Source organism: Anguilla anguilla, chromosome 18, assembly GCF_013347855.1.
Source record: "Anguilla anguilla isolate fAngAng1 chromosome 18, fAngAng1.pri, whole genome shotgun sequence".
Classification (NCBI taxonomy): domain Eukaryota; kingdom Metazoa; phylum Chordata; class Actinopteri; order Anguilliformes; family Anguillidae; genus Anguilla; species Anguilla anguilla.
The window spans coordinates 25,147,262-25,163,488 of NC_049218.1; the positions used below are offsets into that span (position 1 = coordinate 25,147,262).

The 16,227-nt window shown below is 41.4% G+C and overlaps 1 protein-coding gene across 2 annotated transcripts in view; it reads right to left on the reverse strand.

Moving 5' to 3' along the window:
• The window catches only part of ret (ret proto-oncogene receptor tyrosine kinase), a 38,442-nt gene that overhangs the window by 16,395 nt on the left and 5,820 nt on the right, over positions 1-16,227 (reverse strand). For both annotated transcript variants that reach the window (XM_035400196.1, XM_035400195.1), the window contains exon 2: positions 317-562. In XM_035400196.1, the coding sequence (XP_035256087.1) occupies positions 317-562 (246 nt within the window). The remainder of the gene's footprint in view (positions 1-316; positions 563-16,227) is intronic.

The window sequence follows — 16,227 nt, forward strand, 5'->3', positions numbered from 1 at the left end:
GGGTCACATAGTCTGATGGGGTGTGTTGAGTAGGTCACATGGTCTGACGGGCTGTGCTGAATGGGTCACATGGTCTGACAGGCTGTATTGAGTGGTTCACATGGTCTGATGGGGTGTGTTGAGTAGGTCACATGGTGTGATGGGCTGTGTTGAGTGGGTCACACGGTCTGATGGGGTGTGTTGGGTGGGTCACATAGTCTGGTGGGGTGTGTTGAGTAGGTCACATGGTCTGATTGGCCGTGTTGACTGGGTCACGTGGTCTGATTGGCCGTGTTGACTGGGTCACGTGGTCTGACGGGTTGTGTGCTGGACTCACAGAGCGAGGCGAAGTCCCTCCCCTCCAGAGTCCTGTTCATGGACAGGACCCCGGTGCTCCCGTCCAGGTGGAACCAGGCGGCGTAGGGCGGCGGCTTCAGCGGGTTGCTCCAGCACAGGTAGAAGTGCGGCCTCTCCGCCGCCCGCTCCGCCATCGCGTGGAGCTGCAGCACGGGCGTGCCCACTTCCTGTCCCACGTACACCACCTCAGAGTAATCATTCTGGGGGAAGTACAGCCCCCACACACCTGTCAAAGACAAGGCACAGCTTTATCAGCCTGCAACGGCAATAATCAGTTCCACGGGGGAGTTTTTACCCACCAATGCCTGGCTGCTTTTACTCCCAACTGTTTCTTTTTCTGTTTATTTATTTATTTGTAACCTCAGTTGATTGGTTTTAGGTCTGGCCCATTTTCCTATTTCTCTGTGCTGATAGCAGCTCTGTTAAAAGCGCCAGGGAAATAGAGTGGAACTGAATGGAATTTACAGTCTCAAAGTCTTCACAGGGGCAGTGGAAATCTGGAGATTGAGGGAGTTTGGCTGGGAGAGTAGCCAGGATGCTGGGAAAATAAGTAATCGCTTCCTGTGAGCCTGTCTCCGTACAGAACATTTCTGAGAGCACCACCGATGCACCATTCCAAATTTTGTACAAATTGGTTAATAATTTTTTTGGAGAAGCATTTAAAATGTTTTTTCAGAAAATGTTAAAAAAAAATGACAGAACCTGGAGGCTAATTTGTTTTCCACATGAGGAGAGTGGCCAAATTTTGTAATTCTCTGTCAAACGGGTCATGTCTACACTGTTTCATGTGCACTGTAGCGCCACCAGGTGGCCAATCAGAACAATATATAAATGGGGATAAGATCTCTGCTGTTCAAACAATCTTACTGAATTTGTTAAGCTAGCTCTTACCCTATATAATAATGGTATAATTATAATAATAATATAAATAAGAATGTCCCAGCCTCTGCAATGCTTGGACCTCTAAAAAGTATTTGGCTTTCAGCCTCAGACCCCTCCAGTGCCAGACCACTAATACTAATGTAATCAGATCCTCAAAAATACATTTTAGGGTAACATGACCTTATATCGCAGCAAATGCAAGGGTTCGGACACATGGTTCCTTTTATAACTGAGTTACAAAAGAGCAGCCATGATCTGCAGCTCTGACAGATGTGCGGATGTGGCTATTCACAGATCACTGCATTTTCAATGTTTAAAATGCAATTTTTTCCATCAGTAGTTTCAGTGGGAACTCCATTTGTCCGACAATATTTGAACTGAGATCATAGCCCTGTAACAGAGTCACTCTCGTGGTTCGGAATCTGCAAAGGGACATGGCCTCACACACACACACACACACTCCCAGATGCGCACACACACACACACATACAGAGTCAGACACAAACGCACACGCACGCACACACATTCATACACACACACGCATGCACACACGCAGGTAGAGTCACACCACGATCTGTGTACAAAGTACCATCTTCAGAAAATAAATAATTGCAGTGCCATAAAGATAACACACGCCCGGGACAGCAGGCTGGTTTTTATGGGAGCTGATGACTCTCAGTGCAAACAGGGGACCTGCGTCAGCCTGTGTGTTTTGGACGCAGTCTCAGTCCACCTGATAAAACATTACGCAGGCACGGATCCGCAGTCCATCATCGCAGGAAAACACTCCCTGTGTTCGCACAGCGTCCTTACAACAAAGCCTCTTTCAACTGCTCTCTCATCACAACACAAAATGGCCTGGATTCTTAACTTTAATTTACTAAGGCAAAGTTACAGTTGCTTTGTAACATTTGTTTTACAATTTTAACTTTTTTTTACGAAAGTAGTTTAGTTGGAAAGTTCGGCCATCATCAAAATAGACTATTTGTGAATGAAAGAATGAACACTTTACATAAAGTTGAGGGAAAATGTTATAATAAAAATCCAGGTTATCGTACATCAGTCGGTTTGAGTTTCTAGTTCACAGAGATTTCAGTTTAATTAATATTTGCTCTCAGTTGGCTGAGCCATTGATTGATCAGTTTCATTAGAGTAATGAGCCAGCTGTGTAATATTGATTGATATGCTTTTTGAAGCTGGTCTCCTTTCTCTCATACTTACTCACATCAGTATTTTTTGTCAGTCAAAACCATATTCTGTTGCACAGTAATAGGTTTTTATAAACAAAATGTATTATTATTATTATTATTATTATTATTATATGCTTGACATTTACTGTAGTACAACATTTTTCTACTAATTAACTGTAGTTATGTATGCACAATGCACCCATGGTCGTACTGGTTTAAACAAATGTAGAACACGAGTTCCATTAATATGCCATTATTAAGATACGCCATGCAATGTGAGCAAACCGAGAGGAGCTACTGCAGATCAGGGCTGAACGACTAGCAATTCACTCACACAACAGGTTTAAGCAGTTCCATTATTTATTAATCCGCCATTAAGTGGCCGAGTTAAAATATGTTTCACTTCGCAAGAGTCGGGCTGAAACCGAAGCGGGAGCTTTCACGGGGCACATGCTTCATCCTTTTAATGCACTTATAACATGTCCAACCCAATGTGGTTTCCGTGTCCCCCTTGAGTTCACCTTGGGAAGCTTAATTACGGACTATAACATAATACCGTGCAGAACTGAGTCATTACCTGCCAGGGCCGAGGGCTAATCCATCAAATGCAATAATGAGCGTGTGTGTTTTACAGGAAAACGGAGATGCGCGCGCGCTCGGGGTAATCGTATCCTTTACTGTGTTCCTGTCCGAAGGCAGCGCGTGGCCGTTTAGGGAACGCACTAATGTCATTAGCAGACAGCCAAATAAGATTTTCTATTTCTGTTGTTGCAGTTGTGGCCGCGGCTCCGGTTTCAGACATTGATTTAATTTAGCCGCGCTTGGATGACAAGAGCCTGGTCTAATCTATAAGATAGGTCCGGCCCTCGTCCAGGTCGCCTGAAGACAGAAGTGGCCGACGACCCCTTTATTAAAAGACGCGCTTACCTCAACGGGGGGAAAGGCAAATAGCTTGGCCAGATGCAGTAATACATACTGTCCAGTCACTGTAACAACAGTAAGAGGCCACATGCCTCAAATACACTCGTAACACAAGGCCGACCAGTGACCACAACACTACATAAGCAAGTTTGTGCTGCAACATGGCAAACCAATATCCGTGACACCTAATATCCTTAATGTACAAGCTGATACTGGATCTATTTTTTACTGTGACTTAGCTTACGAATAAGAACAATGATGCATGGAATGAATCATTTAAAACACAGAGGGAAGAATACGTTATTGGATGACTGAATTATGATAAATATATGCTTCATCAGTGCAACATATTAATTATGCAATTTCTTTTGAAAGTAAAACTGATGACTGGAAAACATCAGTATTTTCTGCATGTAAACATTCTGTTCATTAAAATAAAGATGTCTGTGTATATAGATCAAATATTATTAGTAAGTGTTATTATTAGTAGCAGTAGTAATAGTAAGCATTATGGTATTACTTTTTATTGAAGTTGCGAGCACACAATACCTCCACTAGAGGGAGACATTTTCATAAAAACAGTAATTTGCAGGGTGCTTATTATTATTATTATTATTATTATTATTATTATTATTATTATTATTATTTACATTTACACTGACCAAATGCCCCAACAAGCTCATTCTGAAGAGAACTGATACTGTGTAACGTATCATCTGTACAATATTTTACCAAATAATTCCTTGCTGTTATAATAAATATTTCTGCTGATTTGTTATATTGACATGAATATAGCCAATAATTGAAAAATTACAAATAAAAAAATGATATTCCATTTAAAACTTTGATGCATGTAGGGCAGTTTTACGCTTGTTAGGTGCGCGTGTGTGTGGGCGCATGTGTGGAATGGGGGGGGGGGGGGGGGGGTTTGGTCTGCAGCCAGGGTCAATGTAAGAGGGAATGGAGGCTAACCTCCGAAAAGGGTCAGCCACTAATTTAGTAATGCCTAAATTCGCCAGTGAGGATAGCTCTTCCCTCCATATTGGAAACATTAACCCATGCGCTATTCAATTGGTTTACATCATTCAAAACCCAATTTGATTCCAGGAAGAAAGCCAGAAAAAAGTAAGCAGTTTATACAAAGGTTAATTAATTGAGTGTATCAAAAGCAACATGGAGGCAGTAGGTTCCCAGCCCCGTGATATCGGGAAGGCCTCCACAAAGTGACTCTGGGGTTCTTGGAAACACTTTGCAAATATTAAGAAGGCCATGGCGTTTGTTTCTTACGCGATTTTCGGCGCTTCTGTAAATCCGCTTTATCGCATTTTTCCACACTTTACCCTCTCAGACGCGCTCGTTTCAGGAAAAGCAGCGCAATCCGACCGTATCGATTTCTGCTCGCCGGAGAGCCGAACGCTTTGCGGAGGGGGCGAGTTTACAATAACCCGGGCTTTTTACAAATTAAAAAAGAAATAAATATATAAATAAATCTGCTCACAGGCTAGAAACATTAGACCGCATGCTCCTGTTTGTGTGGCAGACCGCTTACACTGCAAAAGGTCAAGGTGTTTTCCAGACGTTATTAGTAAGTAGTAAAAGCATTAGCACGCTCATGGACACCACAGGCTAAAATTAACTATGTGAAGTATTTTATGTATATAACGCTATAATGGAGCTGGGTACAGGACAAATGTGGTTAGAAATTAGAGGGATTATAAAAGGACTTTGCGTCGAAATGGACACATCATAACAACACTTTCTAAATAAAGCAATGCAATACTTAAATTGATGTGGCAAAAAGAAAAAAATATACAAGAATTCCAATGATCCCTTTGCATATTCACGTTAAAATAACATTCAATACAATACAAAATAACGTCAATGCAGATGGGGGTAATGCAAATACATAACATTTAAAATAGCACCAAGTAAAGAGAAAACCCTAATGGAAGACTAAGGAGGCTGAAATTTCACAGCTTTAGGGGTGAGATTAGTGTACCGGGTCCCTTGCACTCAACAGGTCCAGGAAACGTAGAGACCGGAGGAGCTCCTAACTAACGTGCGCTCATTAGTTAGGAGCTTAAAGTTACTTTTATTCCCAAAGGGAATGACCTCAATGCTGAAAGGTGAATCACCAAAACCTCTCTTGGACCCGCTCTGTCGACTCGTATCAGAGGGCTCTCCAATTAGCAGCGGCCGTAAACCTGAGCCGTGTGATTAATAGGAAGAAAAAAAAGCCTTCGACCTTTGAACCCGAGCTCCCTGTCCCATGCGTCTGTTCCTAATGACCTGCTTTCAGAAGCATCTGGAAGGTCAAGTATCCGGCCACCCGCCAATCAATAGAGAGACCAATCAACGGCAACGGTCATCGAAAAAAGGATTTGTTTATGTGCAAATCTTTTCCCACATGGCCTTTCCCTGATCAAACAAGAAGGCAACAGCCAGGTGAGCTCACAAAAGCCACTTCCTGCTTTAGCAAGCAACCAGGAAGATGGGTCCCCAATAAGCGCTAGAAAGGATAACTACCACAGGTTTTATGGTCCACACTGACCTGATACTGTCCTGTCACACTTACCATACGCTCCTTTAAACCAGCACAACACTGCTAGAACATTCCATCATTCTGAAATGGAAAGCAAAACCCTTTCCCTCTACTTTCTGTCCACTGTTAGCCTATCTGATAAGGCTTCTTACCAACAAAGCAAAATCCAGTCCTGATAATCTAGGCCAATCTCTGCTCTCTCTCTCTGCCCATCTTAGCTCTCTGCTGGTTCTATGCTACCCACCTCCACCCACATTGGCTCCCCCCCCCCCCCCCCCCCCACACACACCTATCCATGCACACTGGCTCCACTCCTCACTGTTTCCCCTCACATTGGCTCCACCCCTTCCATCCTCACTGGCTCCACCCCTTCCATCCTCACTGGCTCCACCCCCTCTATCCTCACTGGCTCCACCCCTTTCATCCTCACTGGCTCCACCCCCTTCATCATCACTAGCTCTACCCCCGCCATCCTCACTGGCTCCACCCCTTTTATTCTCACTGACTGCATTGCCCTCCATCCTCACTGGCTGCATCCCCTCTACCCACACTGATTCCTCCCCCTCCACTCACTGCCATGTCAGTGTGCGTGACAATGTTTACTACAGCTTTGCTTTTTTTCCCATGATCCTTTGTGTATATTGTGTACAATCAATTTTGATCAATTGTATATGTACTAGAGTTCATTGAACCTTACTGCATTGCATGTATTGAATAATATGTTATATGTCACTTTTGATAAGAGCACCTCCCAGATAAATAAAAGGACTAGTGAATGACAGTTCAGCTCAAAGAATGAGACACTTGCTAATCAGTCTTGTAATTGTTGAATTACACTAAACAGCAGGGGAAAAAACCCATTATAGAAAAATATTGGCAAAGTAATAATAAAAATATGGTTTAATGCAATAAGTGAAGTATAGATGGGAAGTTCATTAAGGAACAGTTTGACTCAGTGGGGAACCTTTCCATTTCCCTTCAATATCACAATCCTTCCCTCTCTAAAGATGATACACTAATGAGAATCATTACTGTGGCACTCTGCAATAATTTAATTAACTAAAAGGCTGTCCATGAAACTACAGTGTAGAGGGTAGGGGGTTATTATTGCAAGTTATTGATCATAATGCTTATAATTTCTTTACATGATTCTCATAAGAAATACGGAGAATCGCCTTGCAGTAAAGAGCTGTTTCAGAGATGCGATTTCCTCGGTTTGGAGGCGGGCAATCCACGCTCCTGTTCCATTCTCAAAGAAAACTGCGGTATATATTTTAGTCGCTGCTGGGTCAACTTTTATTTATTTATTTATTTATTTATTTGTCACAGAAGTGGTTTATTCACGGTTATGATTCATTTGGTTAACTGACCCCGGATTGGCATTCAGGAGAGGGGATCTACAGAGCTCTCCTGATTGGGTTTGCTGTGTGGTGCTCTGCTGGGGAAATTACACACCATTGCATTCATCATGTTTGTAGGAAATGTAATCAGATTTCAAAGTGACTGCGATATTAGTGCCAGTATAATGTCATTGGGAGTGCACGTGATATGCACTATGTCATCACAGTGGAGAGTCGTGCTTGTACTGCGCCTATAGACTAGTCCCCACGCACGAACATTTTAAATTGTAGCACAATGTAGTGTAGTACAATAGTTTGTAAACTGGGCTTGTAAATCAAATGTTGCTGATTCAGTTCCCAGGTAAAAACTTGTACCCTTGAGCAAGATACTTAACCCTTTGAAAAGTAAGTTTTTTGGAATGTTTTTTTTTGTTTGTTTTTTGTTTTTGTTTTTGTTTTGTTTTGTTACAATTCTAAGTCACTGTTCCAGAACTGTGTTGCGTTCAGTTATCAGTAGTGATTGTGACATCACCGTTAGAATGTTCAGTTAAAAGCATTCTTGTTCTTAAGCTGTGCAGTGATGAACACACATTGAGTTAAAGAACTGAATCTCTCATTAATAACCAATAGACAATTTATCAACTGAATCAAATGGCAGACATAACATAAGACAGGTCCAAAGGGCCAAGTATGTCAAGATAATCCCCTTGTAATAATCTCAGAATATATGAATGTGTTGGGAATCATTCCACCACAATGGCAAAGCACATGCCAATCAGACTCAACAAAAGTGAGCCACAGATCAGATTGTGAGGTAAATCAATGCAATGTATGAGACTAATAGTTAATAGCCATTAACAAGCAGTTAATGGAGCAAAAACATCACAAAAAATCTTAAATTGATTCTTAAATTTCTGCATGATTCAAGCAGTGCTACTAAGTGTCCACCTGATATTTTCACAACATGATGCCAATACCTTTGACCCACAAAACTAAGACCATGTGACATTTTGATCTCTCAGACCTTCAGCGCTGCAGGGAAGGGGAAGTTCATTTTCAGTCTGCTGGTTTCACCTAGAAAGCAATCAGCCAGGTGAGTGCAATACAATACAATCTAAGCCCCACCCACATCCCCTGTTAGCCTACATAAGACACTGGTTAGTACCAGCCAGTGATAAGAACACAAATTGTGTTACAAAGTAGCTCCATACCTCTCATAAAAAGGTAATTGGCAAAACAAAAAAATCCAAGTTTCTGCAAGATTCATTTAGTACCAATAGCTCCACCACACATAACAATGCATGGTGTTAATAGCATCAATCCACCAAACTATCACAAGTTAATCCAGTCACAAAAAAAACCCGAAATCCTCATTCAACCCCTCACAGGGAAGAAAGACTGAGATTCAAAAATGTCAAAAGCTTCCTGTTGAAAAAACCTGACATAAATCCCCAGAATTAATATGATTAGCTTGTTTAAAGTGAAGAAGCAAGGGAGTGAGTGAGAGGGCACTTTAATGTATCATAATCCTCATCTGCAGAGGACAAGAGGCTTTTCCAACATGAAACAATGGCCAAGGACAACCAATAACATCACCAGCATGAGCAGACTGGCACGTAATCTCATACTTGTTTGATGTGATCGGATGAGTAAATGATTTATACTGTCCATAATGGGGACAGATGACAGAGGGCAAGGTCTACCCCATGGGTAAGATGCCTTTGGCATGATGACGGGTGCGGGAGTATGCCTTGCCTACGTGTTTCAGTGTGAACTAATTAGTCTCTCAGATCATGACCTCTTCAATAATAAAGGAAATCTTGAAATAAATCCTTAAATTGGCTATCACTACTGAAAATGGGCCTATGATTTAGCACAATATGTTTGATGGATCTGCTCAGAGACGTAAGAGTCTTAAAAATACATGAGAAAGTTTTCCTGTCTCTACACAGGGCAAATGAATATTCAGTAACATTCTGAGCTCATGAGGAGCAGTCCAAAGCCACTTGTGTGGATAACCAGGAATTAGGAAGTCATTGTACATACGTATAGAGCAGGGCTGCCCAACCCTGTTCCTGGAGGTCTACCGTCCAGTAGGTTTTCATTTCAACCCTAATTTTGGTATGCCTGATTCCACTAATTAGCAGCTCAATGAGATCTCTGACTGTTGAATGGGGTGTGCTTTGGTAGGGTTGGAGTGAAAACCAACAAGATGATTGGACAACCCTGGTATAGAGTGTGCATCAAATTAATCACCGTCAGAGTGAATGTGTCAAAAATGCAGAAATTGACTGGTATGGGAGGCACCTGGATATCTTTCTCATAACTATGTAAAGCACACATTAACAGTCTCAAAAAATGGTCCAAAAAGTTAGAAAGGGGTCGAGTGACACTACTCATCTCTGCCACTATGGGGCGCCCTGGAGGCTGGGTTAGGCTTTTGTGCACCTTAGGTAATGTAAAAGACTGGCTTGACTGGGGAGTTTGTAATGGGTGTTATCCTGCAGGAGATGAAACCTCCTGATCATACTGACATTTCTGCATGATTACTAAACCCACACCTCCGTCTGGTGGTGTGCAAACCAGGTGCAGACCTGCCTTTACATACTTCATCAGCAAAACTAAGATTAGGCTTTATTACAGCAGGCCGATTAGAAAACATTGTTCAAGACCTCATTTCACTTAATGACAAAATGTATCTGAAGACGAGTTAGGGTAAACTTGGACAAAATAGTGCAGGTACCACAGACAGAACATGACAACTTTCAGAAAGGCACATTTACTCTGTGTGATTTTTATCCAGTGAATAATTTTCTGGGAGCCGTTCTCAAAAGACTAGGCGAGGCGGGCATAGGGTGTGACTCCTGTACCGTCCCACACTGGATTATAAGACTGGGCTGAAAGCCATACTCCACATTACTGCCTAACATATGACCCACCATGCACTACCTAACAAGGAATGGAACATGCCACGGGATCTTCACCACAGAGCTGACCAGAACACGTTACATCGCACATGTTATGCATGAACACGTGTGTGCAATTTGCCTGCAGTACACACAATGTGCATACATGTTCCAGGGATGTGGAGGTCCCATTAAGCGACAGCTCTGTGATAAGAGTAGAGTTTATGTAGTGTGTAGTCCAGATCTGGAGCAGTGATAGGATGAGAACAATAAATTGTATGCACTGGGAATCAATCGAGCACTACAGATATATGATAAGCATAATGCACTGAAGCACTCTTCATGTCGAAAAGTTTCTAAAAATGGTTTAGAGTCATTTTCATTTATCATAAGTGGCAGTCAGGAAAAGTCGGCAAGACAAACCATAAAGATGCTAAATGGTACAAAGTGAGCTAGTAGAGGGTATATGGGGAGGGTTTATTTATCATTTTCACAGTATTTACCAATACAGGGAACTCCATTGAAGACTACCAATAAAGACCTTGAGTTGTTACACAGCAAAAAAAAAAAAAAATTATACAGTTTGGAATGCATAAATATCACCAAACTGACTATTGTAGTGTTACATCAAAGACTGTTTAGTACCTGTTATTACAGAATAGTCCAACTGAAATTGTCTTTAAAAAAAAACAAACAGTTTGACTATTAGGAGTTTGCAACATGTAAACGTCATATGAAAACGTTTAATTTTATTTAGTGAAATCTTCATATTTTCATATTACTAACATCTGAGCATGTGACCTAAGTTCTGTTTCTTTGTATGTCTGGGTGTGTTATATATACAGGCGTATGCATATTTATAAGAAATTCTGACACTTACACATTAAGAAAGTCAGTCATTAATGCTTTCTAAATAGGTACTGTATACTTGTTAGTCAGCTGGTCGCTCTCAAAATAAAAGATAAAAAAAACCTCAGGACAAAAAGAAAGAGGATTGCAGTCTCATAATGTGTGTGTGTGTATGTGTGTGTACGTGCGCGCGTGTGTGTGTGCTGTAAATATTTTCCTTTAAATACAAAGCAATACCATCAGAATAGGGGGGTTCAATTGCTTGTCCTTAATGTGAGTTTAAAACTGTTTTAAGCTCATTTTTGGTTATCTCGTCAATTTTAATTTAATTAAATACAATTCTTGAACAAATGTTGATTGAATCTGGTCCTACGCTTTTATTGCACTTTTGATATGAATTTCAAACATGAGGCCATATAAGCCTTGTAAGCTAGTAAACTACTCTGGCTTAGAATGCCTGCCAAGTAAATAAATAGTTACATTTCCATACAAAGTGTTGACACTCTCACACCTCTCTCTCTCTCTCTCTCTCTCTCTCTCTCTCTCTCCCTCTCTCTCTCTCTCTGGGAAAGGCTGTCCAGTCAGACACGGAGTCTGAGCCAGCCACACCTTCTGCGTACATCAGCAATGATTTCCCATCAGCCTAATTAACGAAGCACCCGTTGAAATCAAAGAGGGGATTTTAGAAAGTCAGCTGATTTCCATGGGCGAGCAGCGCACTTAACGCAACAAAGTACGGTAACATACCGTAAAAACAGAACGGTCAACCTTCGGCGGGCTGAAGGCAGGGTTCAGAGGGGAAGGGATCGCGCTCGGGCTGTGCATCGCCCGCCACTGTAAATGATCGCTCAAACTTATCATGCATCGCTGGCCGCTTGAAAATAACTTGTCAACGCCCATGAAAAAAAATTGCTTTAGCTGCCCTTGGGACACTATTTCAATCAATGTCTCCTTGTCCTCGTACACAAAAGCAAATTAGATTTCGCCGATGCGTGTAATGGAAATGTGACCCTTAAACGACACAAATATCCGCATCGCACAACCGGAAGCCACAGTCTCTGTACTCTCAGCAGTGAAAGAGAGAGTAGCCTCTGTCACTGAGAAAAAAAAAAAATTGTTTATTCTTCGCAAGTCACTAAGTATATTGTCTGTTCTTTAATTTTAAACTAATAGTTATTAAAATATATTTTTTGTAAGGTTTCGCAATTAGCTTAGGGAAAATACCAACTTTAAGAGCTATCTTGTCTGAAGTTTGCTATATAATTCTGACAGCAGTCTGTATCACTGATGTTCAACTGTTTTGTCTATTCAAAGTCCTGACAAGCAGATAGGCTTGTAACGTAGTGTTTTGTAAATAATACTTTTTATGACATCAGTTTTATATGTCTATGTGTGACCCTTTTCTATTTGTTTTATTACAGGTAAAAGTCCATGTTGGCACAGATAAGTATAGTTGTAGGCATAGCCATTTTTGATAATTTGGTTAGGCCAAGATCATATGTTTATGTTCTTAGTTATTAGAGAACATCAGAATACCAGTTACTGAGTTCATAGTCCAAAATATTCACCTTAAAAACACAGGAGTGTAACTGTCTGCACATGTTCATTTGATTTTCAAATGCTCAAAAGACAGTATATAATATTTTATTACCTAATATACTTTTATTATCTAATAAATTCATTTACTCAATTCCTTTGAAAGAGCATTGATTCAGAAATGTTGAACCATGATTGAATAATGGGCAGTTTTTTTTTTTCTTGCATTGAGTTGAAAAACAAACATAAATACAAAAGCAAGACCGGCTGTAACAAAACCCACCCCCAGTGCTGTTTTCATAAGCGCCACATTCTCAGTCTGCAAAAAAACAGCCCTGTCATAGAAAAAAGGAATCACTTTCTCTAGACATCCCAGCAAAGTCAGCGTAATTGAAGTCCTGATATAATACAAAGCAGAAACACTTTAGCAAATAAGCAGAGCTTCGTAGCATAGCTCCAATTACGTTAAGAGAAATGCTGTGAAACCGTGAGAGAAATCCGAAAAGATTTATAATCTGTCCGTAACTGAACAGACACGTGAAAATTAAATTATAAAATGTAGCAAAGGAGTAAATCAAATTACTAACTAAATAAGTCATGTGCGGAGGAAGATTTATTCAAGCGGTCCCAAGGATTGCTGATGAGGTAAAGTGTGAAGACTGGAAATCCGGAAATGCACATAAATAAAGGGTTTGATCAGCTGATGGCTCTCTCCTGAGACTGCCTGTTGATCGCAGGCATTACTGTTGGGGTCAGCGAGTGGGGTCAGAGGTCACTTCAGGACTGCAGACAGGAAGTGCGATGACCTCAGCAGCACCACTGATAAGGAGAAGAGTGCGGTGTCAAAAATAATCTGCTGATAACAACACTTTCACCAATTGGCAAGACAAAACTGCCACACCCAGGATCCCCAATTTATGCCCAAGGCCAAGTCTGGCTCCACTGGAGAGAAAATCTGCCAATTACAGCTTAAAATATAAAAAATGAAAGGATATGGCTAAACCATGATGTTGTCCCAAGGGAGCAAAACTGATGATGAATGGATGAACTATCATCAATATTGATGACAAACTATAACAATAAATAATGATATATGGAGGAAGCAATGTGTGAACATGAGCAATCATAGCTAGTATGATACAATTATTTAATTAATTAATTAATTTAGTGCATTGTCAATAGCGCAATTGAAGGTGTAACTTTTTTGTTTATATAAGACATAAAAACATACTCTTCTGCCTAGGAATGATATATATATATATATATATATATATATATATATATATATATATGACTCATACATTACCGCTAAATGCCAGTGAAGTAGAAGCATACAGTAAGGATTTAGTTCCATTCAAAGTCAATGGCTATGGAAATTTATGCAAATTTTATGTAAAAATAATATGCAAAATGACATTTTAAATCTGAACAACTGTTGCTGGCCCCTAACAGTAGTCTGTAGGGCTGCAGAGTTTATGAGACTACAGACAGCACTGGTTCCGGGAAATTGTCCAGAAGATCGTTCGGTTTTCTAGGTCTCACTAAATTATTGATTGTAGAGAATATGGACTGGCTGGACATCAAAATCAGCTACAAGCCTTTGTATTTAAAAGGTTTTAGATGAAAGGTAAAGCAGAAGATATTTGTATTTTAAAGGTTTAGGTGTAAGGTAAAGCAGAAGGTTCTCTGGCAGCCTGATTGCAGGGGGCCTTCTATCTGATTGCTTTCTGTGTTGTGAAGTTGTACGGTCCAGACCAAACATTACAAATACAGGATGATATACCTGTACCGCCAGTCCTTGGGTTTCCATTACCTTAGTTCCATCCATACCAGGTGCCCACAGGCTGTTTCCACTGAGCTATTCATCTGTGTTTAGCGCTAGCTCTCTCTTGTAGTAGTGTGTAGCTTCCTATGTTTAGAGCTAGCTCTCTCTTGTAGTACTGTGTAGCGTCCTGTGTTTAGAGCTAGCTCTCTCTTGTAGTAGTGTGTAGCTTCCTGTGGATAGCACTAACTCTCTCTAGTAGTTGTGTGTAGTTTCCTATGGATAGCACTAGCTCTTTCTTGTAGTAGTAGTGTGTAGCTTCCTGTGGATAGTGCTAGCTCTTACTTGTATGTATATATATATATATGTGTGTGTGTGTGTGTGTGTGTGTGTGTAATTACTCTCGTTGTGTCTCCTTGCTAGGCTGAGACAGACAGGACGTCCTTTTCCCATCCTAAGAGTGAGTCTGCAGACAGCCTGCAGTCCTTCTGCAAGCGGATCATGTCTCATTGGACAGCAGCCGCCCTCATCATCATCGTGATTGCTCTTTGTTTCGCCGCACCCAGGACGTCTTTGAGCCCCCGCTAAAGGTGAGCCTGCGGTAAATCAATGCAAATTCATAAACCGAGGAGCCACTCACACAGGCACACTCTGGGCCAATGTCATGGAAAGACTACAAGGTCCATAAAGATATACATTTTTTTATGGCCCCAAGAAGGTCAACCAGCAGGTAATTTCTCATTTAGAGGTGGGTAGTGAATTCAGGGGGCGGTGTATCCAAACAGCACTGAGGTATGATTAGATTCATGATTAGATATGATTAGGTCAGATTCAGGAATTTGACCCAAACATCAGGGTTAGCATCCATACCCTTTTGGTAAATGACATGGCTCGTTTAACAGCAGCCATGAGTCATGGGGCTGGTGTAGTGACTCATCCCAGGGATGAATAATCTTCAGCCCTCCATTCCCATCACTGTACCAGTTTGCTGGAGGACCACATACTGCACTGCCTTCCAGTGGAAACGTTCCTGGTGAGTGAGCAAGCCCAGCTTAATGGTATCAGTCATTAAGTGATCTGGCATGCTAAGACAGCAGAGCTGTGCCAACAGCTTCCCATATGAATTTAATGGACAAAAGCCTGAGAGCGTCTGTGTACCTGATCTACACACACATACACACACACACACACACACACATGCACATGCAGACACACAGACTCAGTACTGCAGGGCTTCTGGTCTTTCAGAAAATCTGTTACTTTCTGCTCATTTTTGTTTTGCTTTGCAATCTGATACGATATATAAATGGAGAAAACATCAGTTGTTTGGTGACACGAGCAGGAAAAAAATGTCATTTACACATGCAGCTAAGCCGTTGTGTGTTTGTATGCACGCAAATAGTTTTTGCAAAAACATATAAATGTGAACCGCACACAGCAGAGTTCCAGCAGTAGGAGAGCATGCCCTGCTCAGCCCCCAGAATGAAACTCAGGGAGAGTTTCTCAGTCAGTTCTGCTGATCCCTGCGATTTTACTCCTGTTCGCTAACTATCCACTCACATCGGCAAGCTAATGCTAACCACAGAACTGCGAGGAAGAGATGAATGCAAATGGAATCGCACCGCACCCCCCCCCCAGCCAATGTGACGGACGGCTCCGCAGGCCGCAAGACGGGAAGCCGTGGAGCCATTACGGCTCTGACCCGCGGTCCTGCTTCACACAGAGTCTCTCACATTACCGCAACTGATGAGTCCGGAAAGCCCTGGATTTTATTATTTTTAATGCAATGGCCAAGAACATTCTGGATGAACTTGATTGGGCAGAGCCACGAGAGCTACTGTCACTGATGACACTCTGTTATGACCCTACCAACAGCACTGCCAAACCACTGCCATTTGATTAGCTAAGAGAAGATAAAGCTGTTTCTGTATTTTTCTTACAGTGTGAAACACATAAAACAGCG